The sequence below is a fragment of the Zonotrichia albicollis genome, chromosome Z (genome assembly GCF_047830755.1).
Source record: "Zonotrichia albicollis isolate bZonAlb1 chromosome Z, bZonAlb1.hap1, whole genome shotgun sequence".
In the NCBI taxonomy this organism is placed as follows: Eukaryota; Metazoa; Chordata; class Aves; order Passeriformes; family Passerellidae; genus Zonotrichia; species Zonotrichia albicollis.
The window spans coordinates 42685713-42705911 of record NC_133860.1 but is presented as its reverse complement, the minus strand read 5'-3'; the positions used below and the strand labels follow the sequence as shown (position 1 = coordinate 42705911).

The following is a 20199-nucleotide window of genomic DNA, read 5'->3' as shown; positions in this document are numbered from 1 at the left end:
CACTTTACACTTTTCAGCTAATGAAGGTGAGATACTGAAAAAAACCACTAAAGAAGCTATCAGGGGAGATGGATATGCAGCAATAAATTATTAAGATTTAGGAACATCATACCGAAGATGAGAATGAAAACTGCATTTACAGGTTAAAAGAGATGGCACGATTTCATCACTCACAACTACTTTGGGTGGAGTTCTTTGGAAACCTTTTCATCAGCACTTCCTTTTTTTGAGGTTCACATTAATGTTTCAGGGCACAGTGCCATGTGGAGCTAGTAGAAATATTTCCAAGTGAGGTGGCACGTGTAAGACACAGTCTGGGGAAAGCCGGGGCGCAGATCATGCACCGCAAAACCACTGCAGGTATTTGTGTTGCAGTTGAACATGCTCAGCCCCAGGAACACGAAACGGCCCCTGCCACTCTGCAGTGCTGTTTTACAGCCCCAGGAGAACCTCACAATCGCTAGAGATGGAATGGACTTCGGGAGACCATCTAAAGACCACCTAGCACAGATTACACACGAACGCCTCCTGGTGGGTCTCTCAGAGTTTCCTATGCTTCGTGAACCAAAACCTGCACTTCCTCTCTTGCCGAAAGCCACAAATATAAATATATTACTTTGCCTTTGCCTTCCTCCCACCACTTCCCCAGGGAGTCAGGGGCACCGCTGCTTCCCAAAAACAGGAACTGGGAATGTACACGCTTTCCATGCCTCAGCAAAGCGCGGTATGACCGGGCGGTATTGGAGGCGTGCAGGGGAGCTCGCTCTGGTTCTGCCTTTGGCCCCAGACCCAGACTCGGCCCCAAACCCAGACACGGCCCCGGCCCGAGCGCGGGGGCGGGGCGCGCCCTGAGCGCGGCCCGGGGCGGGCCCGGGAGGTGGCGGCAGCTCTCCCCAAGCCGCCCAATCAGAGGGCGCGGGGCGGGGAGAGCGGCGCCCCATTGGCGGGCGGCCGATGGCGCGATGGCGTGTTCGCCGCTCCTGATGGCGCGTGGGGCCGCGCGGCTCTCGCCGGGCCGTTGCCGCGGCGATTCGGCGGGTGACGCGCGCGGGCGGGGCGTGCCGCGCGCTCGCCATTGGCCGCGCGATCGGGCGATGGCGGCGCCGGCGTGTCCTTGCGCGGCGGGGCGGGGCCGGCGGGACGGAGCGGGGCCGGCGGCGCAGTCCGGGGCGCGGGGACCGAGCGGGGAGCGCGGCTGGAGCGCGGCGGTGAGCGGGGACCCGAGGGGCTGCGGGTGGGGGGGGGCGTGGGGCTGGCAACACGCGTCCGCCGTGCCCGGCGGGCGGGCTCCGGGCCCGAGTGCCTGTTCGGAAAGGCGGCGTCGCTATCGCCGCACGTAGGGAGTGGCGGCCGCTGCGCTTCACCGCCGCCCTGGGTGGCGTACGGGGGATGCCCGTGTCGCTGTCCCGTTACCCTCCTGACGCCGTCGGGCTGCCCGCGTTTCGCCTGTTCGACAAAAACTGCCTCTCTGGCAGGGCTCAGTGCTGTCGTGTGCGTTCCGGGTGAGCTCCGCACGGGTTTTCTGTCGGCTGCTATTGCCGCTTGGCTCCTGTAGGTACTGCTGAGTCAGATAGCAGGAGATGGGAAATTAGTGCTGATCGAATAGATGGTGTTGGTAGAGGATTGCTCTGAGGTTAGTGAGAGCTGTGTAACAAACCTTAAGAATTTAAGAGGTAAGTCGTACTGTTACGTGGGTGGTAATTGCTCTAAACGTTTACATACAACCGGTCTAGTTTGCTTTTTACACTCTAGTTAATTTTTGAGGGAGTCACGTTTGGGGTTTGTCCATATTTTGCATTCTCAAAAGGGATTGAGTTTTTGTTCTCAAAATGGATTGCTTTATTTTCTAGTCTCGTAGAAATTTTTAATTGTAAACAAAGGCAAACAGGATTTATAAAGCATCCCTTTTGAACCACCATTTTGAAACTCAATAGAATTACAAAGCCGTTAAATTTAGGTTTATATTTAATGTTATGTCTTGCTAATTCCAAGCTGCAAGTCAGTGTGTGTGCATAAATATTTTAAACAGAAATACCAGTTGATGTTATGCATTGAATTTTTTTTAGAGCACTGTAGTGCAGAATCACTATGTGAAATCATCAATATTTTCTAGAAGTGTCAACTTCATAGTAGAAAGCATCCTGTGCTTTGGGCAGGTTAAATAAACACAAAAACTTTAAAGAATCATTTTACGTTAGGACTTAGTATCGCTTAGTTAACCCCAAGATGAGTGATGAGGCATCCTGTATTTCAGGATAGCAGCATTTAATAATACTAATAAAATACTATGGATCATTATTTTAATAAATGAATTAATGCATTTTCCCCACACAATTATATGAAGCCATTTTACTTTTGCCATTTTTGTTTAGAAATAGGAAAAACAATTTCTCGATAAAAGATTCTGAAATATTTTGGTTTTTGATTGTCAGATAATCATTCCAAAATGAAACAGGTGAAGTAGTTGTGTTAGCAGTATTACTAGGTTCAGGACTGCTAGAACTCTATAAAGTCATGTAGTAACTGCTAGTTATGATTTTCCTGAAATAGAGTGGTATTCAAAATTACTTGTGTTTTCAGAGGATGTTGTGATGCCTTTTCTATTTTTTAAGTTCTTTCAAAATCTTCAGCACAGGTATTCTTCTGGCTGGGTTTTATTTTAGTTTTCCTAATTAAAATGTACCTTCCATTGTGCTAAGGAGAAATTATAATACCAGTGTGAAACAGCTTTGCAAGAATTGCGTAAATTTACAGAACAGAATGACGTGTATATGATATAGAGAAAAAGAAGGAATAATGTCAACTTTAAAAGGAGGGGGTTAGTTTTTTATTTTATTTGAAGAAAGCCATTCAGTTAGGAAATTAAATAATTTGTTCTTAAGGAAGGCAGTCTTCTCAATTATTTTCCAAGTTTGGCTCTACGAGCCACAAACATCCTGTCACACCTTCACTGTGGAAGGATAAAGAAAAATAAATAATTGCTGTTGGTGCCCATGTGATTCAGATTGGTATTGGTAGGAAACCAAGATGGTTCTGGTATCTTCAGGAGCACTTAGGCAGATAGATTTGCCTGTCTGTTATTTTCTCCATTGAATGTCGGCTTCATTTTTGATGTCCAAGCAAGTAAGTAATATCAAAAGTCCTATGGATGGATTGTTGCATTTAGGACAGCACAAATGGATTTTTTTATCGTCTTTGAGGTGGTGGTATGTAGACCCCTCAGGCCTCCATGGAAGTCTTGCAGTACTAGATTGGTGCATGTAAATTGCAGGCTGTCTCTGTTAGCCAGGCTATTAAGCATTTTTTAAACTTTACAGTCAGTTTTGTAAGCTGTTGTTTTTGTGCAGTGAGGAAAGGAAGGTCCAGTTACTAATGTATGTGAGAATGTTATGACAATTTATTTCTATGGTATAAAATATAAGTAAAGATCTTTGGCAGACTTGCATAAAGAAACAACGCAGAGCAGATAGACCAGGATATGGTCTGAAGGACGTGTTGAACATTCATATTGTTAGTTATGAGAAGGACAGCTGTGAAAATTTCTGGTAAACCTTTGTTATCTGTTGGAAGCAGAGGGATGATGAAATGCACCATTAAACAGGGAATAGTAAATGTAGAAGAGAACTGCCACAATACTGTTATGTGAGGATTTGCTTTAGATGAAGAAGGAATATTTTTGAATTGTAATTAATTTGTATCACAGAATAATATTGAACGGAAAGTAGAGAAGACACAGTCAGAAGCATAACATTGCAATTCCTGCTGTTGAGTATTACCAGTAATGGTTAATTAATAATTTTTATAGCTCATCAGTATTTTTGACAGGAAGCATGAGTACAGAGAAACAACAGAATTGAGTGAGTGCTTACATAGAAGGTAAAAACAAGGATTTTGACTCAAAGCAGTATCAAAATTGTATGATAGGAAGATTTTGAGAGATCTCGTGAGACTGGTGAGGCCTTACTGTTAGAATCACAGAATCTTCTGATGTGGAGGGACCCACAAAAGTCATTGAGTTCAGCGGTGGAATGAATGCCCTTTATTGAGATTGAACCCTCAACCATGGCTTTACTAGCACCCTACTCTAATAGATGACCTAATCCCAGTGGCAAAGGCCATGAAGAAACTAGGAAGATGGGTAGTACAACAAAAAAGGTTGAGAAGATAGGAGCAGATCACACTGTATTTTAGAATATTAGAAATAAATGTGTTTTACGTGGATGATTGTAGGAAAGGTAAAGATTAGTTTCTTTACTCTTCTCTGTCTTAAGTGGTTTTGCTTTTATTTCCTGAAGGATGTCTTGCAGGAAAGTGTAGAGGTGTGTCTTTTTTCACTGAATCTTGTACTCATACGAAGTATTCCTTTGCTACAGGTTTGCAAAGTATAGAGAAACAGCCTTGAAAATGCTGTCCAGACTCTTCCGAATGCATGGCCTTTTTGTAGCCTCTCATCCATGGGAAGTCATTGTGGGAACAGTGACTCTCACTATCTGCATGATGTCTATGAAGATGTTCACTGGGAATGATAAGATCTGTGGCTGGAATTATGAGTGCCCCAAAGTTGAAGAAGTAAGGGTTTAAAATCATTTTTTTGGTGTAAGGATTTAAAATAATTTTCTTTTATGTTAATCAGTCCATCCAGGGTTTTCCATAGAATATGATCAAGCTGTGATATATTAGGAGTAAAGTAGCTGTGGAGAAGCTTCTTCATGGCCTTCTTATTTTGGTTAGCAAAACTGTATGCAATCAGTGATGCAGTGACCAAGCATTTTAGTATTTTTAGTTTTTAAGGCAAGACTAACAGTGATATTTATTTTATTCTGGAACTTAACTTTTAATGCAGCTTTACAATGAACTTAACATTTCACAATGAACTTCCCATAGTGTAAAAGCTAACTAAATTACTTTGTATTTCATACAGGATGTTCTGAGCAGTGACATCATCATCCTGACAATCACACGCTGCATAGCAATTCTTTATATATATTTCCAGTTTCAGAACCTAAGGCAGCTTGGATCAAAATACATTTTAGGTATTTTATCTGATTTTTGTATTTGCTGTATGTGTTTTAATTGTGGGGGACGTGGTTTACCTAAATTGGTAACAAATACTAACCTTTTCATCCTTATGTTCACAACAGCATTATTTTAATTATTTTCTAGATAGCAGAAAAAGTCTTTTGCACGTATCAAAGTACTATTTTTTTTGGGGGGGGAAAGGTTGTGTTGGATTATATAAACACTGGAAATGTCATTCTTGAAATAACTGTTTATTATGTGAAATACTTAAAATTGTAGGGCTGTTTAAGATTTTACTTAAGATTTACGGCTTTTATTTTGAGTCTTACTTTGAATGCATTACAAATTTTAGATTTTAATGTCTATAAAAAATAGCTTCTCCTTCAGTTTGCGTCTCAACTGCTGTTAGTGCACTGAGACGGGAATTATCATTCATTGTCATGATTCATCTAAAAGTGGGAGAATTTGGGGTTTTTTTTTTCTTTTCCTTTTCCTCTTCCTATATATAGGCAAAAAAATTTCCTATTCTCTTGTTTTTTTAAGGTATTGCTGGCCTCTTCACAATCTTCTCAAGTTTTGTTTTTAGTACAGTGGTAATTCACTTCTTGGATAAAGAACTGACAGGTTTAAAGTAAGTAATGAATTGTTATTCTGGATTTCATGCTTATATTTTTTTCCTGTACCATAAACCTTGAATTTTAACATGTGCCTCTGTTTTTTTCAGTGAAGCTTTACCATTCTTCCTGCTTCTGATTGATTTGTCAAGAGCAAGTGCATTAGCCAAATTTGCGCTCAGTTCCAACTCACAGGTCAGGCAGGGGAGTTATTTTTGAGGATTTTTTGGTTGTTTGGTGCTTTGCTTTGGGATTTTTGTTTTTTGTCTTGCAATGGTGATTTTTAATTTAATGTTCAGAATAGAGCATTGTCCCATGTCAGGTGATTAGAACCTAGGTGAGCTTGAAGGCCCCTTTCAAGACAAGTCATTTTATAATTGTATGAGTAATCCAAGTGGAGAGACACACAGGCAAATAATGTCTTGGGGATACATAAATAACAAAAGGATCAAATTCTGTCCAGATTCTCTGTTCTCTTGTCTTCAAGCCAGATCAGTGTTTAAGTGAATAGTAATATGGTAAAACTAGTGTGCACAGCCATGGGCATTGTTAATTGTATGTATGAGCATGACTTCATTAAATTGGAACTTTAAACCAGCAATGCTTACAGCTCTTCCAAGGAGGCTAAAGTTCCTAGACAAAGTCTTCCTTAAAATGGTTACTGATAGTGAAATAGCTAATTTCCAGGACTCAGGAACAGTATCTAAAGACACATACAATGTTACACTGTTACTACAAAAAGAAGCATAATTTTAGGCCAAATGTTAGCAGAACTAATGTAGCATATGTGCAGACAAGAACATCCATACTCCAATACATTTAACACGAGACATTAGGAGAGATTGACAGGACATCTTGCTTGTTGTACCTGGTAATGTTTGTTTCCTAATAGTCCAAATTCTGAACTAAGAGTATATTAACTGGGATTACTTTGTGCTTACAAAATACTGTACATGGCATTTACACATATTAATTGTGGCAAACATTGTGTTGTATTTGAATTTGGTGTATATTACAATGTACAGTTTCTATATATGCAATATAATGTGTTCTGTGTTATTTATGATTACTGCAGGTACAGAATTTTTTATTAATTTTAAGAGAATATTTTACAAATAGGTTTCTTCTACAGTTTTTTCCCCCCTGCTGCCCTAAAAATAACATCACCAGGAAAACAGTAGCAAGCTCTCTAGAGTTTACCATGCCTGCTTTCTGGAGGAAATCCTTTTCTCCCCATCAGAAAGCTTTAGTGCCTTTTGTGACCTCTTTTCTATCAGCTGAGTCTACAGAGTTAAATATAAAATAGTAAAGTAATAGTAGATGAAGTACGGATGTGTGATTGTAAGAAATTTTGAAATCCATGGCACAAATGCCTTCTATCATGTCTTCAGATTTAGAAGTGTTCTTTTGAATTTGCTGTAATTAATGTCTCTGCCCATCAGTGTTGTAGAAGCTTAGAATACTGATGAGGCAAAGGTAGAGAAATTAGTCAAAATTAAATAATTTTGTGTCAATAGTGAAAGTATAATTACTTAGAGGAAATAGAATAGATTCTCTGTACACTTTCTCGTAATAGTTCATTTTCAATAAATGTTTTAGACGGCCTTACCAGCATAATACTACTCTGTTTACTCGTCATGTTATGTATAACTTAGTTTGGTTTTTGTCTTCATGTTAATGGACAGAAATCTTTCTTTCTAGGATGAAGTAAGAGAAAATATTTCACGTGGGATGGCAATATTAGGCCCTACGTTTACCCTGGATGCACTTGTGGAGTGTCTTGTAATTGGTGTTGGTACCATGTCAGGTGAGCCATACAGTGTAAGGGTCTAAATGTTTCTAGTTAAAAAAGGCCTTTTGAGAGACGTTAGAGTATGGAGAGTTTCAAATAGTAGGTGTTAGCCATGAGAGTGGAGCAACTTAGTCTATTTATTTATCTCCTAATTACCTTATTTTACTGGTTACTGCAAATATGAATAATATATACATGCTGAACCAAAGTTTTAAATACTAGTAATGGCTTTCCTTGAGCATTGTGAAGTAGGAATGAACATCTATGCAGCTGCTTTCATAAGATTTGGTTTGGGTTTTTTTCAACTACACTGCATACCTTAACAGCATCTTCTAGCACTTGCTCTTCAAATAATTTCAGTCCTTTCAGGGTATTGTGTATTAATAAGCTGTTTTCTTCTTTATATCTTAGGGACAAAAACTCATTTTGGTGCTGTGTATAGTTTTTTAAAACCAATTTATCCTGTTATCTCTTTGATCCTTACTAAGGCAGGTACATACTGCATGTACACCATGCATAGCATGGCTTTTTCTGGATACTTTTGAAGAAGTAGGTGTATATTGTTACGTCTTGTCTGAACATCCCATGTTTGAAAAGGGAGTTGAGTACATAGTGTTGGCTAATTTTTTTTGCTCAGATAAGTAAGGAGTTTCAAGCTTTCATGATGAAGTTTAAAATCTTGGTGAACTTCATTTGTATTCAGTTAGAATTACACCTTAAAATACTTTTCTGTCACTACATAAACACATATTGTGCTTAGAATAAGCCAATGCACAATGAGTAGGCCTTAAGATGCTTGTTTTTAATTAATCTCGATAGTTCCTTCTGTAATCAGCAATGTCAGTTTAATGATTTCTTTCTTAGTCCAGCAGCACTTATTCAGCAATTGAATAGCTAATTGCATATTCAAATGTAAAAACTGTCTTTTTATTTAGGTGTACGACAGCTTGAAATTATGTGCTGCTTTGGCTGTATGTCTGTTCTTGCCAACTACTTTGTCTTCATGACCTTCTTTCCAGCTTGTGTGTCCTTGGTATTAGAGGTAAGACCAGCTTCAAGACAACCTCAAGTTTAGTATTCAGCCCTGTGGTTCTGTAAGCTGTATTTTTCATCATGGAGTTATATGCCAGCATGTTCATCTTCCTTTCAAAGTAAACTGGTGACAGCAATGTGTAAATATCACTGTAAATGAGTCACACTCAGTAGTAGTTGTGATCTAAAGCAAACTAAACAGATGATACTGTAACTTATTGTCTGTCCAGGGTTTTTCACAATTGAAAGTCTAACTATAGACTCTTGGTAATTTTTCAATAATCAAATAAAAATGTAATGTGGGATCTTATTTGTTGGTTCTTCTAATAGGTACTGTATATGACTTATTTTTATTTTATTGCAGCTTTCAAGAGAGAGTCGTGAAGGGCGCCCTATATGGCAGCTTAGTCATTTTGCTCGTGTTCTGGAAGAAGAAGAGAATAAACCAAATCCTGTGACACAGAGGGTCAAAATGATTATGGTTTGTGGCTCTTTTTCACCTGTGGTTATGCAATCAGTGGGGTGTCCTGGTGCAAAAATTAAGCTTTTGTTTTCTATAGACTTGTATTCTGAAGCCCATTAGTTGAACTTAGTCTTGAACTTATATCTACACCTGTCATTTTCCTGCCTATGGCATTTCTGTGCCAAGCACTCAGGGCTCTTTCGTGTGTACTCCCTCTTGCCCCTGCAGTACCCTCAGCTTCCTTTGCTTATTTCTTGAGTGAGAGAAAAAGTGTGGGTGGGACACATCCAAGGCTACTATACAACAATGTCACAGTAGGCCAAAAAGGGTGTTAATTAGAGGTGAAGAAAATCAGGTTTTGGATTTTAGAAGCGTGGGAAACATGGGGGGAAAAAGCCAGCAAAAAAACCCAAGCAAAAAGAGGGCAATATTTACTCTTACTAGATAAGATACCAAGTTACATTTGAAAAATTAATACTTGTTTTGTGTTTTTGATACAGTCACTGGGTTTGGTTCTTGTTCACGCCCACAGTCGTTGGATAGCGGAACCAGCTGCTCAAAACAATACTGTTGAAAATTCAGTGGGATTGGATGAGAATGCACCAAAGAGAATTGAACCTAATGTTTCACTGTGGCAGTTCTACCTTTCTCGGTAGGTGGCTTCACAGAAGTGTGATTGTGCTGTATTTCTACTGCTGCCAAGCTAGAAGCTTGTTATCCTAGATCACAAGACTTGCAGACTTTCAGGTCTGACCACTGTAGGACATCTTGGAACCAGAGGTGACATTTCAGAAGAAATGTCAATATGATGCCATTTGTCCAAACTCTTGCAGTAGTCAAGAACATGATCAAGAGCTAGTTCTCCTGTATGCATCAAAACATTGTCTTTTCCCACTAGCCTCTTTCACAGTATACTGGGAAATAATTTTAAAACTGCACCAGAGTAATTTACTTACATAGAGTTTCTCACCATTCACACCTAAGTGCAAAAGGTGCAAAACTCATTTTATATTATGGCTTTTCCTTCAGCCCAATTCAAGTTAGTGTCACCTGTCATTTCATGTTATTTCTGAGAAGTCAGAACTTTCAGGTATAGGCATGGGGTATTTGTCCCTTCTTAGCAGTTCATCTTGCATCATAGTGGTCCTAATTGGTAGATAATGATAAATGAAACTTTGTCTTGTCATTGGGGGACAGGTGTCAAATCAATTTGATGTAGCTATCAGTGAATCTTTTACAGTCATTTTTTCTACTGGGGCTGCTTTTTAGCCAGATTTATGTAACTCTTTAATGACATCTGAAGATTTTCATGTCGATAGTAGTATGATTTTTCCACCCTAGCCTAGAATACTTCAACATCCTGGTAGAAAATATCTCCTGACGGGAATTTCTGTAACTATGTGAGGATGGAATTATTACCCTTTCTGAAGTAAAAAAATATCAGAATGCTGTTATAAGCAACAAATTGTATATACTCTATATTTACTTTTTGATCATTTTTAGAATGGCCAGTATGGATATTGAGCAAGTAATCACGCTTGGATTAGCCCTTCTCCTTGCTGTCAAATATATTTTCTTTGAGCAAGCGGAGACTGAATCTACGCTCTCACTGAAGAATCCCATAACATCTCCTGTGATGGTACAGAAAAAGGTCCCTGAAAATTGTTGCAGGAAGCAGACTGGAGTTCTGAAAAACAATCAAAACTCTAACACAGGAGAAGAAGCTTTCATATCCAAAGATGAAAGTGGTAGGTAATTTTTATAATTCTAAAATCTGGACCCATTAATGAGTATTTGGAACAAATTGTGTAATCTTTGGTAGCATATTATATTTGGTATCAAAACTTCAGTATTTTGTTAACTGGAGCTCATTTTTATTGTCTTTGCACAGCTGAAGTCATAAAACCTGTATTAGCAGAGTCATCAACCAAGGCTACATTTGTGGTTGGCAATTCCAGCCCTGTGGAAACTTCTTCATATCCGAGTGGAAAAGAGGAAGAGATTGAGTTACCTAAAGAGCCACGTTCTATTGAGGAATGTGTTCGTATACTTGGAAATGCACAGGTATGGAAAAATAACTATTTTATGTAGCCCCTACTGCAGCATCTGATTTAAGAATTGTTAGAGTTCTTTTCCTAGCTTTTAGATGATCCCACTGGTTGTAATATCATTCTTCAGGAAATTACATGGCTTTAATAACATGGGGGAGTGTGGAGGTCACAGCTAAAACAAAACCCTTTAATGAGTTACTTCTCAAGTCAGTTGAGAAGGGTAGGAAGAGGGATCAGCTTCATCATTGATAACATTCCAAGTCTTTGGAGCTTCATCATGTACACGTACGAGTGTGTGTCTGATCATGAAAGTTTTTGATCATATGCTATAAAACCTGATGTTGGCAGCTGACCCCTTTAGCAAAGTTGTTATTCTTTTTCTTTTAGAAACATTTAAAATGATTTTCACGAGGAGAGTCTCTGTTTTCTCTCTCCACCCTTTGTTTCCAGGAAGGAGCAAAATTTCTTACTGATGCTGAGGTTATCAGCTTAGTTAATGCTAAGCATATTCCTGCATACAAGCTGGAAACCCTGATGGAAACCCAGGAGCGAGGTGTATCCATTCGCAGACAGATGTTATCTAAGAAACTTCCTGAACCTTCATCTTTGCAGTATCTTCCTTACAAGAATTATAATTATTCTTTGGTAAGTATGAAGTAGACAAGCACAACTCACTGTATAACTGTATTCCAAACACATGAAGAAGAAAAACATGAGCCTGTTGGAACGATTCCGGAGGAGGCCACTAAGTTGATTGGGGGTTGGAATATCTCACCTGTGAGGACAGGCTAATAGAGTTGGGATTTTTCATCCTGGAAGTGGAAGCTTTGGGAAGACCTTAAAGCACTTTCCAGTATCTGAAGGGGGCTTACAAGAGAGTGGAAGAGGGAATTTGCACAACAATCTGTAATGAAAGGACAAGGCAGAACAACCTTAAGCTGAAGAAGGGCAGATTTAGATGTTAGGAAGAAATTCTTCACTGTGAGTGTGGTGAGACACTGGAACAGGTTGCTCAGAGAAGGTGTGGATGGTCCAAATGTGGCAATGTTCAAGGCCAGGTTGGATGGGGCTCTGAGCAACCTGGTTCAGTGAAAGGTGTCCCTGTTTTTGGCTTGGGCATTGAAACTAGGTGGTCTTTATGGTCCCTTCCAATCCAAACAAGTCTATGGTTCTATGAAATAAATCCATAGTCATGCATGTGACTTAACAATAAGCATGGTCAAAACTGATGTAGAAGGGAAAAAATAAAGGGCAGACATGAGGCACCAACTTTAATTGCTCTTAATGTTTTTAAACCTGGGGTGGTGCATGAGTTTTGTAAGTTATCCAAAAAATATTTCCTATCAAAGTATGCAGCTGACTTATCTGAGAAATGTGGAGTTCTACTAAAACTGAGCCACAATTCAACTGAATGATAATATAACCTTGAGCACAAGTTAAAACTGAATATTTTTTTTAATTAAAACTTCAGGGTTATTTAAGTAACATTTAGTACTATACAGGATTCAATATATCTTGCCTAGTGTTGAATAACATTCGCTGTTGATAGTTATAGCTGTTAACTTTTTGAGGTGTCAGTGAGTTGCTTTATGGGTAAATTTGTGTGTGTTTTACAAAGACGCTGTACCACTGGAATGTAACCTAAGTGATTGTTTTGTTTGGTTTCTGTAAGGTGATGGGAGCTTGCTGTGAAAACGTGATTGGATATATGCCTATTCCTGTAGGCGTAGCAGGACCACTGGTTTTGGATAACAAAGAGTTTCAGGTGCCAATGGCAACAACAGAAGGGTGTCTTGTAGCAAGCACAAACAGAGGATGTAGAGCAATATGTGTAAGTACTGTGTGACTTTAAAAGCTTAGAAAACTTCCTGTATTATAAAATACATAAACATAATGCATAAAAATATGCATTATATAAACCTAAACATATTCAGGTTTATATAATGCATATTTTTGATTTCTTGAAAACTAAAATTTCATTAATCTTACTTTATCCCCCTTCTGCTTTGGTTTTTAGCTTGGTGGAGGAGCAAGTAGCCGCATTCTGGCAGATGGGATGACTCGAGGACCTGTTGTAAGGTTGCCCACTGCTTGCCAGGCTGCAGAGGTGAAAGTCTGGCTTGAAAGCCCCGAAGGTTTTAAAATAATGAAGGAAGCTTTTGACAGCACAAGTAGGTTAGTATGATGGCTGTTCCAGCTTCATTTCCAGACATAAGACTTCTGTGGATGGTAGAAAGATCTCAGTTGGTTTTTTTGGAGTACTGCAATTGGCTGTCCCAATGCTGTGAGTATCTAAGAGGACAGAAGTCAGTCTGGCTGTGTGCCAAGGCTAGCAATAAACATTTTTCACTGATAATGGTAAACTGCTGTATGTTAACAACAAATAGATAGACATTGCATAATAATTAATAGAATATTAATTTGTCTAAGCTTTTTTAAAGGATCCTATAATCTATTTTGATTTTTACTAGGCAGAGTAACTGTAACTGTAATTACTATGCAGAAAAAATCCTCAAAGTTTGGTCGTAAGCCTTTCAGATGATATTATTAGTATTAATCTGAGGAAATACGAGGTAAACTAATGCTAGAACTGAAATGCTAAAAAAATGTAAAACAGTGGTAAGAATAAGTCTATTTCAAGCCCTAAAGTTTTCTCTAGGGCTTATGATGATCATCTTGCTTTAGGAAGATTCAGAGAGAGATTTTCTTACCTGTTGTGTTTCTTAACAAGCATCAGCCAAAGATACATCTGTATTTTGGCCAGAATCAGCTCATGCTGCTTTTTAAATGCAGTACTTTCTGCCTTTTGAGTGGCTTGTGCAGCTTGCAGTGTTGAAGATAGCATGCTTTTTGCCTTGCTGTAAAACTTACATCAGAATTTCCAAAGGCCTGATTATTACTTTAGATCTGGTAGTGAGATGTTTATGGAATACAAGTGAATAAATTTATGTTAGCAGTTGAGGATATTTTATTTCTTGAAGTTCAGGGATAGAAAACATAAAAAGGCAGTGAACACTTTAACAGTGAATATTTTTGTTGTACTTATTCAAGAAAGCACCATCTCTGGAAGGGTTCAAGAAATGACTGGACATAGCACTTGGTGCTGTGGTCCTGTTGAAAGGATGATTGTCAAAGACTGGACTTGTTGGTTTTACAGCTCTTTTCCAAATGATTCGTAAAGGAATTTATTATTCTGTATTTAGCAGTGCAATTTGCAAATATTTACTGCCATTTTGCCTCTTAAAGCTAATATTCCCATGAGCATTGTAAGTAATAGTTACATTTTCTTGCAGGTTTGCCCGCCTACAAAAACTTCTCATCAGTTTGGCTGGTCGTAACCTTTATATCCGGTTTCAGTCTGGAACAGGGGATGCAATGGGAATGAATATGATTTCAAAAGTAAGGATCGGTCCCCTTAAGTATTTTTAAAAAATGGGTATTCCTTTTTGAAAATAGCCTAATAACCTGTGACATCTGGAGGACAAAGACAAGACACAGTGGTCTTTGCATAAAACAATAAAAATTTTTGGTTTTGTTAAGTGTAGACAAAACTAGGAAGAAAATTATGAAGGAAGGAAGTAATTTTTTATTTTATATTTTTATGATTATTTAAAGACAGTATTTTTGGTAATAGGAAGCTAAAATGGTTGCACTGTTGCTTTAAGCCAAAGATTCTATCCAGTAGTAATTATTCTGTTACTGTGTTTATCATTTCCTAGTTCATAAAGAATTAGGAGTGGCAGCAGAGAGGTGTTGTCTAGTTTTGCTTGTTTTTATGCAAACATGGGGAAGAATTTGAGATGTGATCCTTAGACTGCATCTCTAGGTTGCATATCTGGATCCTTAGATTGCAAAATGAATAATGTTAGACTTAAGCTTCTTTTGGAATAGGCAGTCAGAACCATTATAAAAGTGGATCTGATCATAGAGAAGTCCTAATATAGCAGATTTTCTAGTCTTGATTTCCTGGTGTAAAGAAGCTCTTTCCTCTACATCCAGATTTTTTTCAATCTATGCCTGTAATAGTTTAACTTAGTTCCTGTTGTATCTTCAGTATGGTACCCATATGTCTGTGTACCTAGAATGGATCCAGGGAGTCTGTATGTACTGGGAAAAATCAGTTATTCCCCAATGTAATTCCCAGAGTGATTAGAAAAAAGATAGTCATAATTGTTTGTGGTTTTTCCCCTTCTATTTCTTGTTTCTTCATTATATTTTTTGTATTTTTCTATTTTGCTTTTCTTCCACTGTAACTGATTATCTGATTAGGATACTGTTCCACTGTCCTTGAATAGCTTGTTTTACACCCATAAAGATAAACCTAGCCTATTTCCTGTTTCTGTCTAACAGGGTACTGAAAAAGCACTGGTGAGGCTGAATGAAGAGTTTCCTGACCTTCAAGTTATAGCTATCAGTGGTAACTACTGTACAGACAAAAAACCTGCTGCTATAAACTGGATAGAAGGAAGAGGAAAGTCTGTTGTCTGTGAAGCAGTCATTCCAGCTAAGGTTGTTAGAGAAGTAAGTGTCTGGTCTCTTGTTTATAAAAATACATACGTTTTGCAAAACTGATGCTTGTCTCTGATATAGTCTCTTCTGGGACACTATATAAACTTCTAGATCTACTATTCTGGGCAGTATTCCACAGTCCAGCTTCACCTTGTGTGAGAACTACTTTTGTATTGATTCCATTTGATGATGCCCCAGTTTTGTACTGGGAGAGATGTTTAAGACTTGTCATCTCCTCTCAACTGTTCAAGATGTTACAGCTCTGACACAGCTGGTCCACCTTCCCAGCTATTTTCATTTTCAGACTAAAATGTCCTAGTTTCTCTATCAGCAGTGAGTAAACAGACTTCCAGTATGTCTTTGAACATGCTTACCTCTCTATCTTTTACAGTTCTACCATGTCTAAAATTCTGGGTACAGAATTTGACAGAGGATTCTAACAGTGTGTGCAAAATGGATTTATACATTGACATGATTCATGTCTTCTGGGGTAGTTTCCTGTTTTTCAAATTGTTGACTGGCAATATCTATTGTAACCTCAGGATTTCATTCCAGGGTAGTAAAGGGGAGGTAGTCCTTTCATAATGAGCATTGATAATTTTTAGGTAAATTTGGGAAGGTTTTCCTCAAACCCCAGCCCTGTGTGTTACCACATTTACTTATACTGAACTTGTAATACATCAACGTTATGTTTTTGTCAGTGCTGCAGACTTTGTGCAGATAAATACTGTTCCTGCTGTGCAGGAATATCTTAAATTTTGCTCAACAACAGTATCTCTTTTGACCATCTTTGATCACTTTTGTATTAAATTCAGTATAAATCTCTTACTTGAAAGTTTCAAAATCCAGTCACTAAAAATATGTCACTTAATTTTATATTACTGTTCATAGTATTTATTTACCTATGTAGAATAGTTGTTTGTATTGGAACTTTTGTTTGGCTCCATATTTGTATGCAAAACAAATTTGGGAAGAGTTTAGTGTCTGGAAAACTTGACAGGAATGTTGGAGTCATGTAAAGGTAAATTAATGGGATGTTTCTGCCAAGATGATTTTACTTGTTCCATTCTGAATATAAGGGAGACTTTGAAATGGAGTACCCCCCTGTGAGCTTTTCTCAAAGGCCTGTGAAAGTCCAAATCCTTTGTTTGGACTTTTCCATTGTTACTTGGACATCCTATATTTAAAAGTCTTCTTTGGAACAAAAAAAAAAGATATCCAGGACAATGATTGATTCAAATTCCATACAGAAGCAAACGAGGGGTGAGGGCCATGAATAACAATAAATAGAGTATTTCTACTCCTGCCTGAGGAAAAGGGTAGTAAAAGTGTATCTATCACTTTGTCCAGGTGTTGAAAACAACTACGGAAGATCTAGTTGAAGTTAATATAAACAAAAATTTGGTGGGTTCTGCGATGGCTGGTAGCATTGGTGGCTACAACGCACATGCAGCAAACATTGTGACAGCGATCTACATTGCCTGTGGTCAGGTAGGTTTGCTATACACCAGTTCACATTTTCTTTAGTTCAGTAATTCTTAATCAAACACTGCTTTAAGTGTCTGATGGTTGTTTCTCCTCCTTGATCTGAAGGATGCTGCGCAGAATGTGGGCAGCTCCAACTGCATCACTTTGATGGAGAGAACTGGTTCCACCAATGAAGACCTGTACATCAGCTGCACAATGCCTTCTATAGAAATAGGGACTGTTGGTGGAGGCACCAACCTGCTCCCACAGCAGGCCTGTTTGCAGGTATAGTTCTCAAAGTTGAAAGCAACTTATCTTCTTAAATCAAAGGTTGCTTTCCTCTGGTGTGCAAGCAATATTGCAGGAATGGGGCTGCTTGAAACTTGATGTATTTATATGAAAATGTTAGAAATGTCTAATGAACTGTTTTCATATGTCCAGTTTCTAAAGCTTAAGACATTTACTAATGTCTTAATAATATTAAAGAGACTCATTGGGCATAATTCAGAAATACTACCAAATATATAATAAATTGACTTAGATTTCATAGCATAATACTGCCTTGTATTTTTTTCCAGATGTTAGGGGTTCAAGGTGCAAGCCAAGATAACCCTGGTGAAAATGCCCGTCAGCTTGCTAAAATTGTTTGTGCTACGGTGATGGCAGGGGAATTGTCATTAATGGCTGCTCTTGCAGCCGGGCATCTAGTCAAAAGCCACATGATCCACAACAGGTAAAAAATGGAAAAATCTGTGTATTTATCTGCTGTTTTGATCCTCTTACGAGTACAGGAGAGTCAATAATGATTATGTGACTAATTGCAACACATAGAAGCAGTGTAACATTTTAACTATCTAATGTAGTTATCTTGCTTGTTTTATTAGGTCAAAGATAAATCTACAGGATCTTCAAGGAACCTGCACTAAAAAGGCAGCTTGAATACTAAAATGGGTTTGAAATGAAGAATTGTTTTAGGAACTGACCAGGTGCACAAGGAAAAAAAACCAAAATCTATGAAGTTTAGAATAAAGATTGCCTTCAACTCAGTGATGTCTGTGTAAGAGAAACTAAGAGATCAAGACTCGAGACTAGCTATGCTTGACCTTCTTCAGTGGTTAGAAACTGTGAAAAGAAGTCCTGTCAGATATCTTTCAAATTCTTACTCTTACAAAAATTCTTTCATGCTTTCAAACTCTTACACATTTTCTGAAGAGTCAGTCTAATGTTTTTACAGATTGAGATTATTTTGCCTAATAAGGTCCTGGTAACTGCTAAACTGAAAAGTAATGTAATGTACTTTGTACATTTAAAGTAACAAAACAAAAGAAGTTGGTGTAAACTTGGATTGAATGCACTGGTCCTTGCCATCTTTATTTTCTGGTTAAGCAAGCATGTTTTTAAAGTGATGGCAAGCCTAATCACTTTCTATGAACTCCCAGTTTTAATTTGTTCACATGTAAATCAGGTCTTAGGCTATCAGACAGTTTAATTGAATTATATTAGTTTAATAGAAATCTCTGTCTATATATAGTACTTAATTTGCTGCTGCTTCAGCTAAGCAGTGTTCAGTGTTTAAGTCCACAATCTAGGTTATTCCTTTATGTAAAACTTGTGATCTTTTATATTTTGAACTGTTAAATATAATCTGTACTGAAGTAGGGAAGAACAGTGTCTTCAACTGTTTTGGTACTTTGTAGAAAAAATGAAATGGCAACTTCAAAACAGTTATGTGTCAGACAGATATTTAAGCAAATGTAGTTTCTCAGAGAAACATCATTTGATAGGAGTGCATTCAAACAGGAGTCAAGAACAGATGTTCAAGAACAGATGTTTACACTTACTTAACAAGAATTCTCTTTAGGAACATACATACACATTGTGTACCTTATGTTGGGGATTTTTATAAGGTGTTTAACGCTTATTCTCCAAGAATAGATGTTTATCCACCATTTCAGCTGAAATAAAACTAAGCCAGAAGACCATGCTGTTCTTATAAAAAAAAAGGAGGGGATTTTTTTTTTCTTTTAAATTTCCTTTTGAACTTTCTTTTTGAGGTGGGGAATATTTATTTTAAGAATAAATCTTAGCTTTTTTGTCAATGAAAAGTACTAATTAAGGGGATTCATTGAAATGACATGTTAATGTAAGAAGCAGTTTTTGTAATAAAATACTGTACTTGGACCAGTGAAGCAGTCTCAGGTGTTCTTACTGTAATAAAGAAAACCCAGGTTTATTCTGGTTTGATTCACCTTCAGGAATACTGCTAAATGCATAGCCCTGCCTAGTTAAGCACAGGAGGAAAATTATTAATATGCTTGATGATTTCTTGTTTGGTTGGTGTTGGCTTTTCTTGTTTGACTTTTTGTGGGGGGAATCAGTGGATTGGGCTGGGTTTCCTGCAGCATCATTCCTAAAGGGGTGACTAGTAGAGGTGCTCTTCTAATGTGCAGATTTGATATACATCATGGTGGGTTGCTTTGTAGTACATTTACGCATTAATATCCATTGTAATGAGCTCATAAATGTAATGTGCAAGCATGAAGACATACTACATGCTAGATATGTTATGATGGCATGTAAATAGCAAATACCATGAATGTTTATCTTCCTGCAGTATTGTTGCTAATTGCTATTTTTATTTAAGAAAATTTGGAATTACTTTGTTTCTATGTTCATTCAATGATTTTATTTAACACTGGTCTGGCAATAAATGGTGATTCAGTGTTCATTTTGGTGGATTTAACTGACATTCTGTCTGGCAGAATTAACTTTTTGTATTACTAAACTGTGTACATTTTGGTACAGAACTACTTTTTCAGTTTCAGTAAAACCACGGAAAACACATTGGCTTAATTGTGGTATTTTAAGCTTACTTATTTTACTTTATGACTTAGTGACAAATTTATAGAGAGTCTAAATTAAGAGAGTTAATGAAGAGACACTGGCAAGCAGTGCTAAACACAGCCAGGGCTGTGACACCAGTACTTCTCTCCTTGTTTGCAGAAGCCTGTTGGCACTCATTTATTGTCCTCAAAGTCTAATTAGGCAATTTGCCCAAGGGAGAGAACTAACTCGCTGCAGCATTAGACATACCTTCTGCTGAGGCCCATTTGGCAAAATCAAAACACTGATCTAGAACTGAATTTCAGTAACTTCAGTGCTATACTTTTGCTATGGATAATGGTTTCCCAAATATTTTAAAACCCTAGAAGAAAAAAACATTTAAAATAGTGTGTTTGACTCTGGTACCAC

The 20199-nt window shown here is 38.0% G+C and overlaps 1 protein-coding gene across 2 annotated transcripts; it reads left to right on the top strand.

Annotated features, from left to right (window-relative positions):
* Positions 1-1051: 1051 nt before the first annotated feature.
* HMGCR (3-hydroxy-3-methylglutaryl-CoA reductase) lies at positions 1052-19696 on the top strand. Of its 2 annotated transcripts, none has more exons than XM_005488301.4 (20): positions 1052-1208; positions 4374-4569; positions 4922-5033; positions 5563-5650; positions 5744-5828; positions 7335-7440; positions 8361-8467; positions 8822-8938; positions 9421-9572; positions 10424-10668; positions 10812-10984; positions 11422-11616; positions 12644-12802; positions 12989-13146; positions 14265-14370; positions 15322-15492; positions 16831-16971; positions 17074-17232; positions 17526-17680; positions 17832-19696. In XM_005488301.4, the coding sequence occupies exons 2-20, from the start codon at positions 4405-4407 to the stop codon at positions 17884-17886; spliced, it is 2649 nt and encodes an 882-aa protein (XP_005488358.1). In that variant the 5' UTR covers positions 1052-1208; positions 4374-4404; the 3' UTR covers positions 17887-19696. The 2 variants fall into 2 exon arrangements, with proteins under 2 accessions (XP_005488358.1, XP_074388413.1); XM_074532312.1 differs by lacking the exon at positions 1052-1208 and adding an exon at positions 1334-1502.
* The last annotated feature ends 503 nt before the right edge of the window (positions 19697-20199 follow it).